Genomic DNA, 16044 nt, shown 5'->3' with positions numbered 1-16044 from the left:
GTTGTTTCAATTAAGCTACATGTGTTGAGCCACATAATCAGATTTAAGTTGAGTTGAGGTATCAGAATTGTTTAACAAGAGAGAAAAGTTGGATTGGAACAGTAGTATTATGTCTTCTGTGTCTGTCTATCAGCTTTGTCAAGTCTGAGAAAATAACCCTGATGATGTCATTGGGGGATGTGGGATTGACCTGGAAGGGAGCGGCATACCAAAGATGCTTTTGAGTTGCATTATGGAAAATGTAGGATCCAGTGTTTTGGAGCTTGACCTATACTATGAAGTAAAAGTCCAGAAATCTTGACACCACAAATGAAATCATAATGTGGTTTCTCAAGCATAGTTTTTTATTACATTGCTGTTTTGGTACAAACATTTGTCTGTCAGTATGGTGGACAGTCTTCGGAGATAACCTCACCAAACAGAAAATCTGCCTGCATTTGGTGCTTGGCAGGTGTTAAATTTAGACCATGATACACATCCAAAGGGAGAGGCATATATTGAAAGATTTATCTTGGGATTTTATGAATTGATATCGGATCATTCAAATAAAAAAAACATATCCCTCTGTATACCTTTTTCCGAACAGATTACAGACAATGTAATGACATGTACAGGCCTAAACACTAACTTGCAAATAGATTAGATTATTATTATAATTATATAATAATAATAATAATAATTAGTAGATTATCATGAGGACTACAGCTGTGTGTGTGTGTGTGTGTGTGTGTGTGTGTGTGTGTGTGTGTGTTTTAACTTTGCTATGAACTGTGCAGTGGGTCTGTGTTTATCTCAGTCTCACACCGTGCCAGCCTCCATGAACCTTCACTGAAGTTTTCTGGATACTTCTGTTGATGAAATCCTCCCCATTTTCTCTCTCGCTCTCTCTCCCATTCTCTCTCTCCCATGCTCTCTCTCTCTCTCTCTGTTGCTCTCTCTCTCTCTCTCTCTCTCTCTCTCTCTCTCTCTCTCTCTCTCTCTCTCTCGCTCTGTTGCTCTCTCCAGAAACTTGAAAGTTGCTTAACAAACAAAATCACAGTGATCATTTAATAAACTTATAATTTATTTTTGATCAGGAAACCTTTGTGAACTCTAATGCTGCATTAAATGATCATGATTTTTAAAGTTTAAAGTGGCAGAAAAGCCTTGTATCATATATTGAATTCACAGTACGTAATTAACAATAAGAAATGATACTAGCAGCGTTTTAGGAGATGCAGTGACCTTGTACCAGCAAAAAGAGGTCCTAGCACAGTCCCTGCTAATCACTGTATTACCACAGAATGACTTTGAACATGGACAAGAATATACAACTGTAAATAACTGGCTATCTTAACTTGATGTTAAGTTAAATTTAAGTTAATATTAATATTGTGAGGAAACTGAATAAAACAAGTGGATGTTTGGAAGGTAAGAAATTCATTTTAAAAATGGTCAGCAGTTATGGAAAGTGTAAAAAAGTTGTATTTGATTGGATAATAAATGTATGAAGGGGATCAAGTTAGTTACATCTGCAACTAACTATGCATATACAGAGAAGCAGGAAGGAAGAGAATATAGAGGAAATAGTAATAAAGCATTTAACTAATTGTACAATAAAAATAGGCATTAATAAATGAGGTTACACATTAATTTATCAATCTATTAATAAATGGACTAAATTACAAAGTAATTCATTATTTGATATTTTAATGGGCAATACAAAGTGGAATTATAAATAGAATTTACAAATGAAATATTAATCCATCAATAAATAGTTGAAATTAAAAAGGGATTTACAAAAACAACATAAAAAAGTCGTGGATCTATGAATGCACTCTATTGCTCCTTGCTATTGTATTGTTCTGTTTGAACAGCAAAGGGAGCAGTCATACTGCTCAAGAAGACAGACCCGCCCTTCTCCCGCCTCTGATTGGTCCGTTGGTTTCTTTCTCTATGCTTGACTGTGTAACTGTTAACCCTAAATTCCACCAGATCTGTGTTCGGTCCATCTCTGATTTGCAACGGCAGCAGAGCTGATAGTTTCACTCTAGTCTATGGGTTTACTTCCACTGGCTCCGCTGTGTTGCGCATCTACTCCATTGCAGCTCCGGCAGTCCTGACCCTTCCGTAGCAGATCCGCAAGGCTTCTATTTTTGCCAGATGCTGGAGCATGGTGCATCAATTCAGCCGAATTCAGCACAGAGCAGACAGGAAGTCAAACAACAACATAACATCCAGATAATTTTCAGAACAAAACACTCCGTGTTGACACCAGCACAAAAATCTCAAAAAAAGAGACAAATCCAAGCAAGTCAACCCTTCTTCTAAGCCTTTGGTTGGGTACGCTAACTTTTTGTCTGTTTGTTGTTGTGTTTGTAACACATACATTCCCCCTAGGTGGCCTGGTAGTCCAGCTGTACAACCAAAGGGAGGGTGGGATTGCTACTGGCTAGTGGCTGCTGTATTGTTTTGAAGTTGTACATAGTCCAGTAGCTACTTTTTACATATGCATAGGTCATACTTTTATTTAAATATAGAAGGAAAGCAGAAGGACCTCAATTAAAAAGTAAAAATAAATTGTATATGTGCACATCAGATTTATTATTAAAGGATATTGTTCAGGTCATTTTTTTCTTTTTTTTTTTTTATATTGTGATAAATATCATATTGTGGACTATATATTATGATGATATCTAGTTACATCCTAATATTTTTGGTCACCAATTTTATGCTTTTTTTTGGCATAGATTAAAAAAATGTAATCAAATCAAATTAAGTTTATAGTCCTATACACAATTGTTCACAGTGCAATATACAGTGAAATCTGTTCTCTCAATTTAACCCATCCTAATTGAGAACAGTCAGCAGCCACTGTGCAACGCCCGGGGACCAACTCCAGATCTAAGCCAGTGTCTTTGTCAAGGGGACCAGCAGACCAACTGACCCTACCTACAGACCAGATCACTGGGAGGAAACCAGGAGGAACAGGCAAACCGAGAACCTTTTTGCTATGAGGAGCCACCGTGCTGTCCATCTTGAACCAGCTTATGTAGTTTCTTAATTATTATTTTCAGACAGACTTGAAAAAATGTGGACCTATCCTTTAAGATCACCACCATAACAAACAAGGTCTCTGTGTTCTCAGTGAGTTAGTAAAAGGTTTCCTGTCACATTTCTGACTTCAAGTAGTGCTATGGGACTTATTATAAGTGAGCATCCATTTTGTTTGTCTGTGCAGGACGCACGTGCATGTACACGCAGGTGACTGGTTGCACAGCCCTCCCAGTGGTCACACACTATTCCAGTGATCAACCGGTTTATTTTATTTACAGATCCCCATAAGAAGCACATGGATGTGCTGCTAGGCTCTTCTTGGGGTCAGGGGTCAGGTGGCAGTGACATGCTAAGATATGCAGCATGCACCAACAAAAGCAGGAAAGAAAAAGACTGCTGGCTAGTAGACATGCAAACAATGCTGGATTTAAAATTCTTAATCAGGTTTGCAAATGTGAGTGAGTAACACAAAATGTAAACTCCACAGGTCACCTTCAAATTCTGAAGCATTATACACATAAACAAATGCAAATATAAAAGGTTAAAGGACAACAGTATCAACAGTGGAGGAGGAAGCTGAAAAAGTTGAAGTCAAACAACCGTACTCGGTGTAAGAAATATGACAGGAATGTAAAGAATTTGGTTCCATATTAGCAAGGTGTGTGTGTGTGTGTGTGTGTGTGTGTGCCCACCAAAGTCAGTCTTATTTGCTGCACCATAGTCTCATATTGATCTGAAAATGTTTCACTTCTCATAACAGTGCTGAAGATCTCCAGTGTTTTGCACCGTTGATTCAGCAAAGCGTCTTTCACTCCCATTCAGTCAAGCCCCCCCACCCCTATCTGTACGCGTACACACACACACACACACACACACACACTGTGGTCTGAGGCCCCACAAGTTACACCCCCTCCCCCTCTGATACAAGGGAGAGGTGGGGTGTCAATGTTTACAAGTTGAACTATGAGGCGAACCTATGGTCATGACAGGTGTTTGTGGTGTTCTCCATTTAAATGTGGCTGGGACATCACTTGATGCAATTTTCTTAACATTGCTGTCCGCCATTATCCCACTGTAAACTTCCTCTTCTTCTGCCGATCAACTTCCGTGTAAGTGTCTCTCAGTCATATGATAAGCGCCACCGGGAGGAGCCATGAGGTAGCAACGCTGAGGAGTCAAATTGGCAGGCATCTGTTTAGAGTGCCCTATTTTTTTAAATATAAAAAAATAATAAGAAAAATCGATATTGGGTGCCAGTGTATCCTTCTTCATATCGCATGAGGAAGGATGACGATATATTGCCGTATTGGTACTTTGTCCCACCCCTAGTGTCCACACAGACAGCGTTGCTGCTGTGGTGCTTACCCTCATTCGGATGGTGGAACTGCACCAGAAAAATACTGCCCTTCACCTGTTGCACCATTGAAACTGTAGTGAGACACAATATGTCAATACGACTATTCACAGATTGTTTTCTATTTTTGTTGAGAGCTGTGCATGTGATGCAAAAAAAATCTTGATAAAACTGCGCTGCAGCCACACCTTAATACTGCTCATGCGGGCTTGTGTCACTGCTCTTACTGGTTTACGTGGGCACCTAAATGAAAAATCATAAGTATAGTAAAAAGTATGTTTCCTTTTGCTGAGAAATGTACTGTGTGTATGTTGTGTAGTTTTTGCTTTATAAAAGTGTTCTCCATGGTTCTTCCTTTTAAAAGTATTGGTTGTCCTGCTCGATATAGATGCAGTAAGAAAATACGGCGTAATGTTAAATATGCTTGTTCTGTTGTGGTATCACATCTGCTCGAACTAATCAAGTTTGAAAGCAACACTGCCATCCCTGTTTTTTATGTAGCACCAAGGGCAGGGAACCCCTATTATATGGTTTGCAGGCAGTTTATAAGATAGAAGGCAGTGTTTTTCCCTGAGTTTGGAAGTCTTTGCTGCATTTATATGGCGTGGGATATGGGGGTCCTCCCCAAGAGGACATTTTACGCTTTTCAACTTAAAAAACACGCAATTTCTCAACATTTTAATTAGCTGCTCTGTAGTCTGGTGGTCATGTATGGCACCAATGCAAAGTTTACTTTCTGTCCTGGCCTCACCAAGGGCCACCATTAGACTATTTGACCTGGGAAAAGTAATTCAGTTTGGATACTCTCCACATTGATTTTACATTAATTTTGCTTAGGAGGTGCCCCAAACGGCTCGGGTGCTGCACCTTAACTGTATAATGCTTGAGATAACTTTGGCAGATGTGACACTGAATCTTTATCAGCTGATAAGCAAACGGCAGCAGGTGGTGGATATGCTGTGGTAAACGATAATTTAATCTTTTCACAGCTTTAAAGTGTTGGCAGAGACAGTACAGAAACTTTCTAGTTAGATTTAGCAACTATAACTTGTGTGAAATTTATGTTCCTTAGTTTTTAAAATTTAAAATGCTATTGGTATGCTAAGGAATGTGTGTTTGCATTAACTTCATTGGCCAACATGGTTGGAAGTTCAGCTACGTGAGGCTTACTGATGAATCGTGTGGTGTAGGTCAGAAACAATATGTTCAACAGGGAGTGGGAGGGCCAGGAAAAACCAGTGATGTCAGCCGGGAAGAGGGAGGACCTGTCTTGCTTTTTCCTTCTATGTCCTCCTCCCACTTCTGCCTCCTCCCCCTCCTCATCTTCTATCATTGTTGGAGAGAGATAGGGGATCAGTGGGTAAGTGGACCAAGGATTAACAACTGTGTCAGTGGATATGGGCGAAGAGAAAAAGGGAAATACAGCTGGATAGAGATAAGAGAAGTGAAAGAGATGCCAAACAGAGTAAGAAAGTAAAAGAATAAGAAAAATAAGAGATTGGAAAGGATAGCAACTAAGAGTGTACGCTTGTGTCTGGAATTCGGTGGACCCATCTCTAAAGAGACTTGACATCAACCACCAAGGCCACCATGTACAGTGGATATGGAGGTATGAACCAGTGTGGTGCAGCTCTGTGAGCTTAGCTCACTTCTAATCATTAACTCTGTGTTTGTCAGGATGAGCTTACAGTTGCTGTTTAACAGGTCTATAACTTATTAGGAGTTAATGGTGAGAGAGGTCACCAAAAATACCAAAAAGACAACAAAACCTGACTTGTTTAGACCAACATGTGTTTTGTCATGTTCATGTGGTTGTGTGGAGGTTCCTTCCTTATCAGAGCAACAATCAATGTCAAATATATGTAAAGGTACTACTAGATTGCTTGATTTTAATGGTTTGGGGCTTCAAAAGAAGTGTTTCTACTAATGAATTGACACTTTGGGTCACTCATGCCACTACATACTGTATCAGGTATAGTCAGGGTTAGATTTTGACGCAGTGTTCAGTTTTGAATGTGGTTTGTTGAATATCCAGATTTGTCAAACTGAGTTTAAAGGATAGGCTCAGATACATTTCATGTATGTATTTTATCAATACAGTTGTGTCCATATGTACAGTACATTGAAACTGTGGTCACTGTGGTAGTTCCTCTCCATACTAGTCTGTAAAGGGATTCTTTTACACAACAAGATGTTTTATAATTATCGTTCTGACACTAGTATCCTTTTCCTGGAAATGTGCAAACATGGCTGTGGGGATATGAGTCAGTATGGCCATAAATTGCACTGGTCTTTTCCTGACCCTGCCCTCTTTGCAGGATGTTACTCCCTCCTGGGTTTCCTTCTCCTAAAGACAGTGATATGAAGGAGAGAAGGGCCTGCATATGAAACTAAACTCTATGTACATGTTGTGGGGTGTTACAGAACAAACAGTGTATGGAAAGTGGTTTTGTGACCGGAAGAACTATTAACTTGAGATGACACATAAGCCTCATTTGCACTGCCTTCTCATGGCAGGAATCTTGCGCCGATATTCTGCCTCGGCGTCTGTATGAAAGTCAGAGGTGGAAAGGGGGGTCAGTTTGTATGGCAGTTGTGTGACGTTCTGATCCTTCACTCATCAAATAAAAGAGAAATGTCCCACACTTCAACCCACAAAGCAAATGCCCGATTGTGTAAACCTGTGTGAATGGATAAGCCGGCGGCGCGGAGCGGGGGCGTGTTGATCTGATGGTGTTCACTGTCTGATAACTAAACCGGTCCTTCACTCAACAAAATAAAGAGAAATGTCCTACAAAGCAACGTTACAGGACCAAACAACAGTAACGTAGTAACTTGTAGTGTCTTCGGCAACTTATATAAGGGAAAAAATACCACAGTGAAGAAGCCTCTGTCCTCCTGTCTGTCCTACCGACTCTTCGTCACATTTCTGCCCGAAAAACAGCGTATGTCCCCGTCAAAAAACTTTAACTCACCAAGTGTTTGTCTCCTTCACTGTTGTGTTGTTGTAGTTACTGTCTTGAAAAAATCACTACAACGGTCAGCCCTCCAGACCGAGACTTCGGTGAACTTTTCCCCAGAAAACAGCCTCCCTCCCCGCTAGTGAGAGAGTGATTATGTGATGTCATTTAGAACAACTTTGTGACTTTCCAGGATGCATGGGGGTTCAGGATCACCACATGTGGAAACATGAGAAAAAAACCCCCACAGATCTCAACGTCATGATGTGAACCGTCACACAGCGTGCAAACTATACCGCAGCTTTCAGGGGGGGCTCACTTATATTTGGGGGGGGGGGGTCTAAATCTAAATCAAAACCAAAACATGCCAGTCTGGCTACAAGGAAGCAAGTCTGCATTAACATGCGCAAAATAACCTCTGAAATACTACAACACTTATCAACAAACCAATCAATGGCACCATGACCATCATAATTTAAAAAAATCGGCCAGGCTGCCTACAAGAGATCCAATCCTCAGCAACATCATATACAACACAGTGCTAACAATTAATAATACAGTTTATACAGATTAGCCCTTACCTTAAAACAGAAGCGACCACACAGGCCTGGGATCAGCTTCCTTTGCTGTTGGTCCAGAAGCCAATGATGTGGACAGGCGATGACCTGATTTAACCCAGGATGTGATGAAGGATGCTGGGTTGAATCTCTCCAAAGGGGGTCCATTAAGATCCACAAAAAGGAGCGATGAGAGGCTGTCTATTGCGGGTCTTGCTGTCAGTGTCATTGACAGCAGAAAACCCCCTCTCACACTCTGTGATGGTGGGGAGATATGTCCTGCTTGCTGTACAAAGCTTTTCCAATGTTTTGCCTGGTGCTTTATCTTGTAACTTCCAGTCGTGGAACTCATCCACTGCCTCTCTAGCTGACTTGCCAAGTTTTTTAGCTAGTGTCCGTACTTCATTTTCTCCATACAGGATCAATGCGTTGAGGTCCTGTGGCCAGAAGTGCTGATCCAGGGGTTTTAACATGTGGACAAGGTCTGATTCCGGCATTTGCCTTTTAAGGCCGTCAATCAGACTGATAAAACTGATGCCAGTTGATTTTCCCCCTGTCCTCAACAAGTTGAACATCTTTAAACACTGTTCAACCTTCAGTGTGGATTTACCGCCACTCTCTTTCATGGCTGTAAGTACATCAGTAGTCTGCTGAATCTGGCGAGTGGCATCCACTAGTGACATGTCTCTCCACTGCAGTTTCAATGAGAGGCCTTGCAACTCCCGGAGTATGTCGTTCATGCAAGTCAGATCCATTAAAAACCCGGAGTGTGTGAGATGTTTGTGTAGCCCCAGGAATTTCTTCCTCTCAGTGCCGTTGCGAGATGTATCCTCACTTGCTGTCTTGAAGTGGCGCGCTAATGCAGGGTAGTTATTCCAGAGTGCTTTTACAGTATTAAAACTACTCGCCACCCACCTGATGGTGAATATCTGCCCAATTCTCAAAATTTGCATATTGAGATCTGCAGCCACTTCCTCGAGCAATCGCACATTCTTTGCGGACTGGTGATACAGAGCGTACAGCTTGGAGATGAAAAACTCGAAGTGGTTACATCCAGCAACCTCTTTGAGAGAGTCATGGACAGCCAATTCAAGAGGGTGGGCCAGGCAATATAAGGAGTGAATGTTTGGGAAGTCACGTTTAAGCTTCGCAATCAGTCCAGTGGTTTTGCTGGTGAGAACTGCAGCACCATCTGTGGCGATGCTGATCATCTAATCCCGCTTGGCGCAAACTCTGTCTCAAGCTGTTGTAAATGGATTCCGCATCTGGGCCTTTTGTCAGTTCTGTAATGTCTACAAATACATTGTCCACATCTCCTTTCCCACTCGCATCACACCGCACATATATAATGAGGTATGCGCGTCCGTGCACCGTGCTCTCATCAATGGTTATGCTGATTTTTGAATTTATTTCTTTTATGTTTGAGACTAACTTCATCCGCATATGCTGTTCAATATGGCCTATAATTTCAGCACATGACTTATCTGATTTATGCACAGTGCTACTTTTGCGCCATTGAGCTCCTGTAGTTTCATTAAAGCAGGGAGCTTTTTATAAGCCAGCCTTTCCTTGGCCACATATAGGCTGATCTGAATGAAGATGCCATTTCTTCTTTTAACTTGGAATTTATCTCAAGTACTCTGTTTGGCAGAATCTCCTTTTGCTTGGTTTCTGTGACTTCAACAGCCCTTTTGTGTGCTATGCTATCGCGATGTTTATAAATTTTTTTACGCAACCCTTTTTTGTGTGTGGCTGTTTACATCTCCGTTAATCCACTCTTCTGATGAGTGCATGCCAATTACCTTTTCAGAAAGCAGAAGAGTTTTTGTGTCTGCAAATTGTGCATCCCAAGTTTCCATCCTTAACAAACAGCCAGGTGTTGCGGGACTTCCATTCTCTCCACTGCTGGCTGGTCCAGTTAGCTGGGAGAGAGAGGCAGTCGGAGTCACCGTCATCAGGGTCCTCTGAGCTGTCGTTAACTCCATCTCCAGCCTCTGTCAGCTCATCCTGTATGGTCACCCCGGGCCTGGCTGTTGGCGGGCTTTCACCGGCAGCAGTCCCCGCAGGTGCAGCGGTGGTATCGGTTGTCCTCAAGCTAGCATCTGCCGAAGAACTCGCCTCTTGCTGCTCCTCAGAGTCAGTTGTCTTCGATTTCTTTGTAAATCCGAAATTTGCAAGTAGGTTTCCCTGTTTTCTTTTAGACATGATGACTGCAAAACATAGCAGTAAATACGATTCAGCACCAAAATTGAGCGGCTCCAGCGCAAATGGTCCAGAGCGGGCTTTTTTTTTGTTTCCGATGACTGATTTAAAGTGACGTTTAAGACATAGTGCCCCTACGCTTCAATGGTGAGGACAAGAATTGCATGCAGGCCGGCATCTTTATTAAAGTGAAATAGTGATGAATCACCCTCATGCACAAATCATACATTAAAAATAGCCTACTTTTACACATGATCCATGATTATGACAATACAACAAAACAAAAAGGAAATGCATGGGAAAAAACAGCATTTTGCCAATATTTTAGAGACCCCCCTCCCCAAAAATCATGTTTTCAGGGGAGCTCATGTCTCATTAAGGGGGTCTGAGACCCCCCCTGGCTCCCCCATGGTTCGCACCATGCCGTCACACCTCTTTTGGTTCCTCAGTGCTGCATGCTGTATGAAATGACACACTGGAGCGGCTTTAAGCCACCGCTGCTCAGTTTAGTGTGAACAACCAAAGGTGGGGTAAAGACAAGCCTTGGTTGCGGAATAATGCGGAATCTCTGTGTGAAAACGGCTTTAATTGAGTCCAAGAGGAACACTAAAGACTGACCCTTTCATTTAATGTGCTGTGTTGTCAGTGGCCACAGCTGGACAGCCATGACTCTGAGTCTTTTCTTTTTTCACAGATGATACCAGAGAGACAATCGCCCCTCACAGATTCTTATCTCAGGCCTAAACATTAGACTTGCGCGATATGCAGGATTTTATCACAATATTGTCCCGCTCCAAATATTGTGATAGACGATATTATGAGAATCATAGTAATTTATTTTATTCGTATTTTATTTTTATTGATAGTATGAATAGAAAGAATAGATATACTCACTGGTTAATATGCTGTTCACTTCTTTACTTGTCCCTTTGCAGCAATATATACAACACTTTTAAATAAATAATAATATTACTATGTGCATTGCCTCCCCTGCCATGACAGCTCTGTGTGCATTTGTTTCAAAATAAAAGCTTGTTGATGCTTTAACAGCTGTTTGATATTCAATATTGTAAAAAAATATTATGTATGATATATTATTTTATTAATATTGCAATATTCAATAATATCTATTATTATGTATTAAACATACAAAAATGTATCTAACTTTAACAATGTATAAACCAACTGAAGACTGAAAGTATTTCCACACAAAGTCCAGAATTGTGTGCATGAAACCAAGCAGGTAGTAAATCTTTGTGTTTCACACATTCTGCAGTATTGATAAGGTACAAGTACAAGCAAAATTTATTGTCATTTTTTAAACAAGGGTTTAAGTATTTCGTTTTTTAATGCCTTTTAAGGGTTTAAAAACCAAATACTGATTGAGTCCTTGAGTCCTGCTACATCTATTTTAGACAATGGAGGGTTGAGGATAAATAATACCTGTATGGTCAAAGGTCACTGTGACTTCCCAAAACATTTTCTTTTGCCATTACTCAGCAATTCATATGATAACTATAAAAAAAGTTTCACACACATGTCTAATAGGATAAAATGATGAATTGATGACATTTTATATCCAAAAGGTGAAAGTTCAACCTCACTGTGACAATATAGCTCAGAAACAGAAACTTGACTGGTGCATACAACCACAAGGTGGTATTTTTAGTTTTCTCTGACATGTCAGAAAATGTGATGTAATAATATCACAGGTGATGAAGAGGCATACAAACATGAGTCTTATAGATAAAACATGAGACTCATGTACACTGGAGGTAGGACCTGAATTACTGTAGACTCGATTGCCTTAACACTTGACTAAATGTTAAGTTGTTGTAAGGAGCAGTAAGAACTAGAGTGCAGAAAATTGCTGAGTAAGAACCAACCAATTTTTCTAGTCTCTCAGTGATATTTAACATGTTCGTTGGTGCCAAACATTGAACTGCAGTCCAAATTTTGTGCTAAGATAATCATTGAGGCCCTTCCTGTGGTATATTGTACCAAGATTGAGTATTGAGAATGAGAAAGAGTGACTTATTCATGGCCCCTGACTCTCTTTTGATCAATCAACAGCACATCTCACAGAGCAGGCAGGAGTAGTTCAACTGTTAACCAGACAGCTGTTCAATCATCATCATCCTGCTAGACTTTGAACCCAGAGCCAACTACACTATGTTACCAACAGCAGTAACCAATGATGTCTGAGCTCATGTGTTTTTCAGCCTGACTGGACATGCTTCATTCACAAAATAAATATGAGTACTGCATTTATTGCAGAGATTTTGTTACTGTATCAAAAAGTTAAATAACCAGTACAGATTGTAATGGCTAAATTCCACCAGGTACATGTCCGGTCCGGCTTTCACTCTAGTCTATGTGTTAACTTCCACTGGCTCCGCTGCATTGTGTATCTGCGCAGGGCTTCTATTTTTGACGGATGCTGAAGCACGACATAGCAATTCAGCCGAATTCAGCACAGAGCAGACAGGAAGTCACACACCGAAACAACAACATAACATTTGGTTAATTTAAACACTTCGTGTTGACGCCAGCACAAAAACCTCAAAAAAGTGACAAATCCAAGCACTTCTTCTAATCCTTCGGTTGGGAACACTTCTTGTTGTTGTGTTTATAACACATACATACAGTTGGGCGTGATAATGTAATTATTGTGGGAACTCCTCTGTCTCGCAACTCCAGCTGTCCGGCAGTGCTACGGCGTGCCGGACTCAAAACGCAGCCGGTGGGGGTTGCTGGATGATGGATAACGGAGCAAAAACATACCGGAGCTGTTCCGCAATGGACATGCATCCAGTGGAATGCTAGAGTAAGCTTTCACAGATATACTATATTGTATTTATGTGTATGATGGCAGATCAAGTAAATTACAACACACACATATTTGACAGGCACCTAGCTGCAATTGTTAATGTTATATTATAATTTATTTTCTGGTGAAATTCAATATTACTTTATTGATGGTTAAGTTTAAAATTTGCCTCAGCACATATCTTGTGTCACATGTCTCCACCCTACTGAACAAATTTGAGGAATCGGCAGGCAAGTCGAGGGGTGGAAACAGAGACAGCTTGCCTTCAAAGTAAAAGTTGCAGGTTTTGAAATGTGTTGGCTGCAGCGGTCAATTAAGGAGCACTAAAGTAAATAGATAATGATAAATATAATTAATTAATCATTAAAAACGTTTAATGAAACCCAGAACCTGACTCTGATCTGATGTTTTATTAAATGTAATGTATTGACAATTTTAAAGCATGGACCATGGACCATGGACAAACTACATAAGCCACACTACAAAGATATTCAAGCTTTGCCAAATATTGTCACAGCTTGACATATTGCAAACACAGTGTTACAGTGGGCGCGGATTTCAATAATTCAAACTGCTAGGCCTTTTGGGTGAGCATATGCATTTGGGGCCAAATACTGAGGTCATAGTGCCACCAGATCTAATTTTGCTCTCATAAAATTATTGCACAACTTAATTTTGCATTTCATGTGTGCAGTGTATCTGTGTAGCCTACCCAGAATCTGTTAAATGTCATATAACGGAAGCAGTTATAATAATGATTATTAGTTATACCTAATACATGACAAATGAATCTGAAATGGGGTCGATGAAAGAAATACAAGATATGTCCACTTGAATACCTTGATAGGTTATGTACAGATAATGTAAATTCCTTGTGCTTTGACATTATGTCACATGAATTGTGTATTAATAACCATTGTAGTACAGGCCAGTGTTGCAAGCAGATTAAACATTAGCAGCATGGAAGAGACCGTTGTAGTGAAAACCCTATCTAAATGAAGGCCAGTCACCTGTCTTAAAAAGGTGCTAAAGCATGGTATTTATTTATTTGTAATTTATTACATTTATTTTATATGTAGCCTTAAGAGAGAGAACGGTAAATAAATAAACTTTTACTTTGAAGATGAGCTGTCTCTGTTTCCAGCCCTCAACTTTCTTGTTTAATATTCATTGGACAAGTTGGATAATGGAACAAGCGTTAACGGTGTTTAGGCAGCATCGGCTATCAAAGAATGAGCTCACGTGTGGCAACACACAAGTAGGACAATGAAAATCTCCATTATACATCATAAACAAGTGCAAATAAATTATACTTCATGCATGGACCGCATTAGAACAATGGGCAGTGGTCACTGAATTTAGAGAAGCTTGTGCGCAAGCTTGCATGTGTATGTATCTGGCCGGTCCAGTCTGGCTTGAGAATAATTCGATATTTTGTGAGAAAATTAGATGGCCAGAGGATGCCACTCTTTTTTCTATCAGTTGATATTGGTGTTTACCATGTTATAAGTTAAACTAAGTAGTCAAATAATAATTATGTGAGAGTTACTTGATTCTGGCCTATGATTTGATGACCAAGGAAGGAAGGAAGGTTCTTCCATCTTGTTTCTTTTAACTTGAATTTACTGGCACTTTTTGTCATAGGTTACAGTGCTGAAGAGCAGATGGTGATGCTGTTTGTTGTGGGGGTGTTTGTCTTAGACCATTCCTGCATTTTCTAGAGGATTGTTTAAATTGTTGTTCTAGAATGCTCCCCTGTACCTTGCATTGTGCTACATGCAGCTCTTCTTTGTCCACCTAGTAATAGTGATTGTTATTAATAGTATGATATGTCATATATGTTGTTGTGCTGTATGTGTGTGTGTGCGTGTGTGCATGTTTGTTTGTTTCTGCTTTGAATAACTGACTCTTGATCGATCCACTTGACCTTGTTTCAATGAGGAAGAGACACAAAGTCAGATATACACTACCATATCACCATGCACTGTACAGCAGTGTAGTGAAATAGGGAGGATCCTTTGCTGTGTTGGTTAGTGCCACATCATACCATTATGTAAGATTATTCTTATAACACTTTATGGTTTTTATCAGTGTTTCCAGCAGGAAATGAGTTAAAAATTAGCAAGATTTGCCCTCTACAACATCTGCAGGATCCGGTCTTTCCTCACAAAGGACACAAGCAACTCCTGGTCCAAGCGCTGGTCATCTCCCGCCTGGACTACTGCAACTCGCTCTTGGCTGGACTCCCAGCCTCGGCGACTAAACCGTTTCCACAACACTGCATCGTACCTCGTTTTCAATCTACCCAAATTCTCCCATGTGACCCCCCTCCTCCGTCAACATAAGTGCGCAGATCTACCGAGAGCAAACAAAGGTCGCTCAGCTAAGTCACGACTCTTCTCTGTTCTGGCGCCTCAGTGGCGTAACAAACTACCGACCAATGTCAGGACAGCAGAGTCAAAAAAAACGTATATGCACTTGTATGTTCTTACCCTTAACACTTATATCATAGTACTTTGGACAAAAGCGTCTGCTAAAAGTCCTAAATGTAATTTTTGCGTCGATTTGGTGCCGCCCACAGTTTCTGAGTGCAAAACCACTGTGTTAAATACACATCCCAGGTGTAACAGATGTAATTACTAACTCCAAACAAAACTCATGGCATCATACCAATATGATGTGTTGAAAACTTGTATGTTGAAGTAAACATGTATTTAACGCTGTGATCCTACCCTCTCACTGAATTATATAGAGCAGAAACAAGTGACAGAAACAACATTTACTCTGTTATAAGACACTGTACCATCAACATGATGCTGAATTTGTTAGTTTAAGGTCAGAACTTTACATCATGTTGCATTAAAAACACTATGATTTGTTCTCTGGGGACACTTTCCATAACAGTTGTACTAGTATTTGTTGAACTATAACAATCTAGGGAGAGAGGTAGGTGTGTGTGTGTGTGTGTGTGTGTGTGTGTGTGTGTGTGTGTGTGTGTGTGTGTGTGTGTGTGTGTGTGTGTGTGTGTGTGTGTGTGTGTGTGTGTGTGTGTGTGTGTGTGTGTGTGTGTGTGTGTGTGTGTGTGTCTGTGTGTGTGTGTGGGTC

General features: G+C 40.5%; 1 protein-coding gene across 4 annotated transcripts in view; it reads left to right on the top strand.

Moving 5' to 3' along the window:
- ripor1 (RHO family interacting cell polarization regulator 1) overlaps window positions 1–16044 on the top strand; it is a 99169-nt gene that overhangs the window by 32876 nt on the left and 50249 nt on the right. For 3 of the 4 annotated variants that reach the window (XM_084364974.1, XM_084364977.1, XM_084364976.1), the window contains exon 1: window positions 5766–5999. The exons of the other annotated variant lie outside the window; for it this stretch is intronic. In XM_084364974.1, coding sequence (XP_084221100.1) covers window positions 5981–5999 — 19 coding nt within the window. In that variant the 5' untranslated portion in view covers window positions 5766–5980. Of the gene's footprint in view, window positions 1–5765; window positions 6000–16044 lie in introns of those variants that run through there. 4 annotated transcript variants of the gene reach the window in all.

This window comes from Pagrus pagrus (genome assembly GCF_965226575.1).
Source record: "Pagrus pagrus genome assembly, chromosome: 10".
Lineage (NCBI taxonomy): Eukaryota > Metazoa > Chordata > Actinopteri > Spariformes > Sparidae > Pagrus > Pagrus pagrus.
The sequence above is the reverse complement of the archived record's forward strand: the minus strand, read 5'-3'. Positions and strand labels throughout refer to the sequence as shown.